The 7517-nt window shown below is 31.5% G+C and overlaps 1 protein-coding gene across 2 annotated transcripts in view; it reads left to right on the forward strand.

The window, feature by feature from the left end:
- Positions 1–5902, forward strand: part of LOC132715172 (WD repeat-containing protein 93-like) — a 61976-nt gene extending 56074 nt beyond the window's left edge. Inside the window, exons 17-18 of one of the 2 annotated variants that reach the window (XM_060698157.1) lie at positions 3924–3966; positions 5265–5902. In XM_060698157.1, coding sequence (XP_060554140.1) covers positions 3924–3938 — 15 coding nt within the window. In that variant the 3' untranslated portion in view covers positions 3939–3966; positions 5265–5902. The remainder of the gene's footprint in view (positions 1–3923; positions 3967–5264) is intronic. The other variant, XM_060698154.1, reaches the window with a different exon arrangement.
- Positions 5903–7517: the final 1615 nt, after the last annotated feature.

Genomic DNA, 7517 nt, shown 5'->3' on the forward strand with positions numbered 1-7517 from the left:
CATGGCTCTTGTATTGATACAAATAGGCATGTTTGTATTGAGACATTGTGCATGTTTGTATTTCAACAATGTGCACATGTGTTTTGAGACAATGCAACAGTGTGTGTATTATATTAAGACAATGTGAGCTTGTTAATTGACACAATGTGCATCAGATTCTGTGTATTTAAACAATGTGCATGGTATATTTAGATAATATGCATGTGTGTATTTAGACAATGTGTATTTTGAGACAATGTGTATGTTTGTATCGAGACAATGTGCATGTGGACACTTCAGGAGGAACTCTGCTGTCATCACCGACTGTTGTTTTAGTTTCATTAGTTGAATTATTTTGATGAGGAGAAACAGTTTAGTAAAACCTTCAGAATTATGTTAGTTCTTTTATAATACTTGAAAAAAACACAAAGCGACACCTTGGTAGCTTCTCTAATAGATATGCAGGAAAGTCTCCATTTTACTTTTATAGTTACATTGTGACTAAATACTTTCTGTAAAAAAATGCTAAAATGATTCTTTTCTTCTAAAAACTTGATCTATATTGCTTATGTGCATTCAACAGGGTAATATAATAGTCTGATCGGACTTGATGGATCAATGCAGGCTTATGTATATGACTATGTTTTAATATGGCATCGACTGCATAATTTCTGCAAGTATTTAATTGCAGCTCTGCAGCCACACAGTACAGGTGTTATACCAATGAAGTAGCAAAATTGAGCAACATACTCACTCGCTTGGTTTCTTGAGATTTTTTTTAAGGTGTAACATAATAAGCTTGAGTTTTTGAAGAATAAAGAGAGCTGTTGTATTCACCCTGGCTTCGGTGCCAAACTATGTTTAAGTTTTCGCATGTAAGTTGGTATCTTCAAAACTATGCTGAAGAAAAGAGTTAAAACACTTTGAAAGCATAATTAACAAGGAGGGTCACTGCCCAAGCCCTATAACTGTAACATGGATTTTTTACAAAATTATGGCCTAATTTTATACTATGAAAATTCTTCGTAATCTAGACTCTAATGTTTCACTTTCAGCACTGAGAATAGTCAAGTATGCTATAATCTGACTGACAACTTTTGTTTTGTAATTATAATCAGAGAAAACATGTATTTGATATTTATGATCTGTGTGAAAACTGCTTTTAATGTTACATGTTAGAAGGTCTAGTGTACATTCAGGTAATATGTTAATATGTGAAGCACTGATTTGAAATGTATTGTTCTTGCATAAATCAACACTCTTGCTTGCACCTGTCATATTAGTAAACATTGACTCCAGAAATTCCATGATCAACTTCATGATATGCATGTTTTAGAACTGCAAAACAGAGATTGCCCATTTATAATTTAGCTACCTATCATTTACACATGAACTCTTCTTGTTATATATTTCATGATGCTATTATTTAACAGTCTCTGTCAATTTATATTGATATATTTCCCTTGTAGCGAAGTTTCAATTTCAAGCTTTACAATTATGCTACAATAGAAAAAGTTCACATGAAAGTAAAAAGAACAAGAAATGGTTAATTAATTTTGATATCCTTTTCTTTATGTTTCATGTGAATAATCCAACAATGTTTCAAAGAATCATGTTTAAAATCCAATAATTATCAATTTTATAAATTCCACAAGATATTTCATGTTTTGTAAGTCGGAAAGGTTCTAAATTACAATAAAAAACTATTTTTAACATATATCAACAAACCTTCAATATATAATAAATTTCCTGACAAGTATACAAAAAGACACATTAAATACATGAACAGCAGTGCGATACACCATTGAGGTAACAATAAACATTTATCAACAGTGAACAATAAGAAAAATGTAAATCAATGTAATAATTTTCATTACACCATTGCTGAATGGATACTTTACAGCACAACAACACTGTTACATATGAAAAAGACCATAAGAACATGAAAAATAGATTCATAATATGAATTAACCATATTATTAATTTTAATATATGAAAACTAAACATTTATTTAATTAGAAAGCATTTTAATAAATGATCATGATGTTTGTGACATCCTTTACAATTCATTCTCTGGTTTAATATTTGGGTCTTACTTTACTATATATGTTACGGGTATAAATTTATATAATATAAGATTTAATGGTAATAATTATATACTATATAAAATTAATTATATACTATATATAAAATGCAGTATGATTTGGTATTATATATTAAAACATATTTTATAATGAACTCATATATTTTGTTAATGACTTTAGAGTTGTTTGCATGTTTGTGGTCTAATTTTACTTGTATAATGTATATAAACAATTACATGTATAATATTTTAATAATAATGTTACATACTCTTTTGTATTATAATATTGGGGATGAGCATATATATGTTTTTGCCAAATAAGATATTGAATTTATAAAAAAAATTAACAATTTTCCTAAATTTGTAATTAAGAAAAAAGAATGTTTTAATTTTAGATCTGACAATAAAAATTGGATATTTTCTTGATTATGTAATTTTATTATATTTACATACTTGAAATATTTCTCATTTATCTTTTTACTTCACCTGTCACAAAGTGACAGGGTGAGCTTTTGTGATCGCTTTTCAATCGGCGTCCGTCCGTCCGTTCGTCGTCCGTCCTTTCGTCGTCAGTCCGGCGTCCGTCATATGTAAACTTTTACTTTAAATGACATCTCCTCATAAACCACTCGGCCAATTTCATCCAAACTTCACAGGAATGTTCCTTTGGTGGTCACCTTTGAAAATTGTTCAAAGAATTTAATTCCATGCAGAACTCTGGTTGCCATGGCAACCAAAAGAAAAAAACTTTTATTATCTTCCTCTTAAAAACCCAAAGAGCTAGAGCTTAGATATTTGGCATGAAACATCTTGTAGTGAGTTTCTACCAAATTTTGTACAAATAAAAGCCCTGGGGTCAAAATTGGCCCCGCCCCAGGGGGTCATTGATTTTCCCTATATTCATATAGTAAAAACTTAAAAAATCTTCTTTTAAAGAACCCAAAAAGCTAGAGCTAAGATATTAAGCATGAAACATCTTCTAATGGGTGTCTACCAAGTTTGTTCAAATAAAAGCCCTGGGGTCACAATTGGCCCCGCCCCAGGGGGTCATTGATTTTCCCTATATGCATATAGTAAAAACTTAGAGCTAAGATACTAAGCATGAAACATGTTCTAATGGATGTCTACCAAGTTTGTTCAAATAAGAGCCCTGGGGTCAAAATTGGCCCCGCCCCGGGGGTCATTGATTTTCCTTATATGTGTATAGCAAAAACTTAAAAAATCTTCTTTGAAAAAACTCAAATAGCTAGAGTTTAGATACTAAGCATGAAACATCTTCTAATGAGTGTGTACCAAGTTTGTTCAAATAAAAGCCCTGGGGTCAAAATTGGCCCCGCCACAAGGGACATTGATTTTCCTTATAATTATGTGTATAGCAAAAACTTAAAAATCTTTTTTGAAAAAACCTGAATAGCTAGAGTTTAGATATTAAGCATGAAACATTTTCTAGTAAGTGTCTACAAAGATTGTTCAAATAAAAGCCCTTGGGTCAAAATTGGCCCTGCCCCAGGTGTGTCATTGTTTTTAACTATATGTGTAAAGAAAAAACTTGACAAGCTAGACTTTCGATGTTTAGCATGAAACATCTTCTAATGGGTGTCTACCAAGTTTGTTTAAATAAAAGCCCTGGGGTTGAAACTTGTCCCGCTCTGGGGGCATGATACAGGTGAGCGACTTCAGGGCCATCATGGCCCTTTTGTTTGTTAAAAACTCTTTGTTAAAAGGGTACAATATGGAATCTTTATTTATATAATAGTGGATGTTATTAAGTCATGCTATATTTTTAAGATTTATTAGTTTAAAAATCTGTAATACTTTGAATATTATTATTGTATTTTTATAATGTTTTGTTTAAATTTAGCTACCACTACCTTGAATGCTTGGATGAAACAAAATAAAAGATGGTAATATTTGTGATAAGCTTTGCTTTTAGTAAATAATCTGCTCTTGTATAATAATGCATGTATCTATACTGCTTCATATAATGTTATCTTTCATAGCTTTTCCTATAGATGCTGTATGTATCTTTGTAACATTGTAATAAAACTCTTTGACTTTACCTTCTAAATATATTTTTTTGCCTGCCTTGTCTTAAAATTGCATAATGCTTAATCAATTCTTTGTTATAAAAATATATAGACAAGATAGTACAAGTTATTAGGAGTAAGATTGTAGGAGCAGTAGTCCAGTGGTAGGACGCGCGCTTAGGGATCAAGAGGTCCCGGGTTCGAACCCCACCAGGGGCACTGCTAATGTCCTGGAGCAAGAAATTAACATGCAATTGCTTAACTTCACCCAGGTGTAAATGGGTACCTGCGAGGGTGGTATAATTCCATTGCACCAAAGTGTCGGCTGCACTAAGCAGAGTTAAAAGACTCCCCAGGGAGATTGATAGATAGAATACCAGTAGCCCAATGACCAGGGGTAATAGCTGTAAAGTCAGTGAATGAGCGTAAGCATGAAACTTAGACTATAAAATGCAATTACTTTTACTTTATTAAGTGTTATGCCTGTGAAAGTAATGCATGCTTACCTAATATTATGCTAACCATTTTAAGTACATTTTGTATGTGTGATATTTGACTTCTTAATAATGCATGGTAGTGTTTTATTAAGCTAAAGTATGGACAATGTCTTGTTGTGCAATTTATATTAGTTATGTTTTTGTTTTGAGATATCCAGATATTATCTATCTATGATAGAGAATGTTTTTGATTGTTACTACATGTGTACATATATTATATAGCTAGTTAACTAGTGATATTTGATTTCTACTCTGGCTTCTAATAACACTTGTAACAAAATTGTACCTAGTTTGCTTCTGTTTCTATGTAAACATTATTTCAAGTTTCAGGAAAATGAAATGAATTTTTTTAAGCAAGTATCAAGAAATATTAAATTTGAGTACATGTACCTGAGCATTTTTAATCATTGTTGATAACAAATACAGCAAACTATATTTGTCTTTCTTGTTGAACTCTAATTTACATGACAAACATGTTTAAGATTTTAACAATTTTATTTCATTTTACATTCGAACCTGCTATTTTTAAAATGTGTGTTCTTAAATAATTATGCATAACTTCAGACTCTATATTCATTTTTGTTAACAAGAATTATTTTCACACTGTAAGTGACTATTTAGATTAAGGTAGATCAATGTTCATTAGAAAAAAATATCAATGTCATTTTCTGATTTCAGACTCCTGGATCAGTAGGACTTCCAGTAAAACCATTAGTTTGACCTGTTCAACCAGCATTGATTCTTTCACCATGAACCATTCACCTGTGACCTTTACAAGGGTTCTCCTGTGACCTTTACAAACATAATGTTTTGAACTTTGAGTATTGTGAATAAGTTTTAAGATACTGAAAGTTTGAATCTCCTGAACAATTTGGACTTGTTTATTTATAGTTTATTCATTTATATGTAGATAAGGTTAAATTTAGCAAAGATTTAACCTTATCTACATATAGATAGACCTACAAATATATCCTGTTAGGATGAGATTTAATTTGATTAAAATCAAAAACTGTGCAAGATTTTTAATGTACATTTATACTGTGCCTAATGTATCTAAATCAATCTTTTGATTGTAACAATGATAAGCTTACATTTAAAGTCATAAATACAAATTCTATGATACTTGTGTTTAAAAAGTTGTATATGATGAACAAAGACAAAAACTTGTACTTTTACTGATGATGTGGTTGCATGGAGTTTTTAAATGATGGTATTTTTTGGTATTAAAAATATCCAGTACTGTACTGTGGACCTTATATCTGGTATATTCCAGCTTTATCTGTAACTTTATTTTGCATTTTTACAATTTTATTATTATTTATTGTTGATATATTGTTGATATATATATGTAATTATATGGTTTTAACAATAAAGCTGTGATATTAATAGTGTTGTTTTGTTTTACTGAGTCTTTTTAAAGGAGGCTGACCAACTCAAAATTATGGATGCTCTGGCGTCCGTCGTCATGCGTCAACAATCGTCTTCTTCTCTGAAACTACTAGGCAGATTTACTTCAAATTTGGTCTGTAGCATCCTTGTGACAGTCGCACTTGAATTTGCTCATGTCATTCCAATTGGCCCCATTTAGGGGTCAGCAGAGCTAAAAATAGAAAAACCTTTAAACATCTTCTTCTACAGAAATAATTGATGGATGATCACCAAACTTTGTCTGTAGCATTCTTGGGTAGTCTTTTATCAAGTTTGCTCATATTAATTTGATTGGCCCCTTTTAGGGGCCTCTAGGGCTAAAAATAGAAAAACCTTTAAACCTCTTCTTCTACAGAACTAATTGATGGATGATTACCAAACTTTGTCTGTAGCATTCTTGGGTAGTCTTTTATCAAGCTTGCTCATATGAATTTGATTGGCCCCTTTTAGGGGCTGCTAAAGCTAAAAATAGAAAAACGTTTAAATGTCTATATCTAGAGAACTAATTGATGGATGATCACCAAACTTTGTCTGTAGCATTCTTAGGTAGTCTTTTATCAAGTTTGCTAATACATTTTTGATTGGCCCCTTTTAGGGGTCTCTAGGGCTAAAAATAGATATACCATTAAATGTCTATTTCTAGAGAACTAAAGGATGGATGATCACCAAACTTTGTCTGTAGCATTCTTGGGTACTCTTTTATCAAGTTTGCTTATATCAATTTGATTAGCCCCTTTTAGGGGCCACTAAAGCTAAAAATAAAAAAAAACCTTCGATCATCATTTCCTACCGAAATAATTGAATTAGATGATCACTAAACTTTGTAGCATTCTTAGGTAGTCTTTTATCAAGTTTGCTCATATTAATTTGATTAGCCCCGTTTAAGCTAAAGCTTAAATGCCGCAGGTCATGGCATTTCTTCAAATTATTGTTTAAGCTCAAATTTAATTTTCGAAAATATTGACATTCCAACACTGAAAAGCAGTGAGCGACTAAGGGCCATCATGGCCCTCTTGTATTATTTTTAGCTCAACTTATTAAATTTTGGTTAAATTTTCATAAATTTTGTGTCGCCTTGAAAAAGGCGACGCAGGGTTTACTTATGTTGTTGTCGGCTTTGGCGTCCCCTTAAGCTTGTCTGGAGCATAAGTCAGTTGAATTGTTTTCAAACTCCAGGTATGCATGCTTCTTATAATGACCCGAAGTGCAGTGCACAAGTACTCTGCACTTCTTAATTTTTGAGTTATTTCCCTTTGTAAATTTTCATATTTTATTTTTGTATGGGCCATTTCTCCTAATGTTTAAAAGCTATGGACTTGAAACTTGATAGGATGATAGATCTCATTAAGAAAAAGTGCGTTGCACAAGAACCTGTACTCTGCATATCTTATTTTTTGAGTTATTGCCCTTTGTTAATTTTCATACTTTATTTCTGTCCAGGCCATTTCTCCTAAAGTATAAAAGCTATGGACATGAAACTTCATAGGATGATAATTCTCATTA

This window comes from Ruditapes philippinarum, unplaced genomic scaffold (assembly GCF_026571515.1).
Source record: "Ruditapes philippinarum isolate M1 unplaced genomic scaffold, ASM2657151v2 ctg2457_1_1_1_1, whole genome shotgun sequence".
Taxonomy (NCBI): domain Eukaryota; kingdom Metazoa; phylum Mollusca; class Bivalvia; order Venerida; family Veneridae; genus Ruditapes; species Ruditapes philippinarum.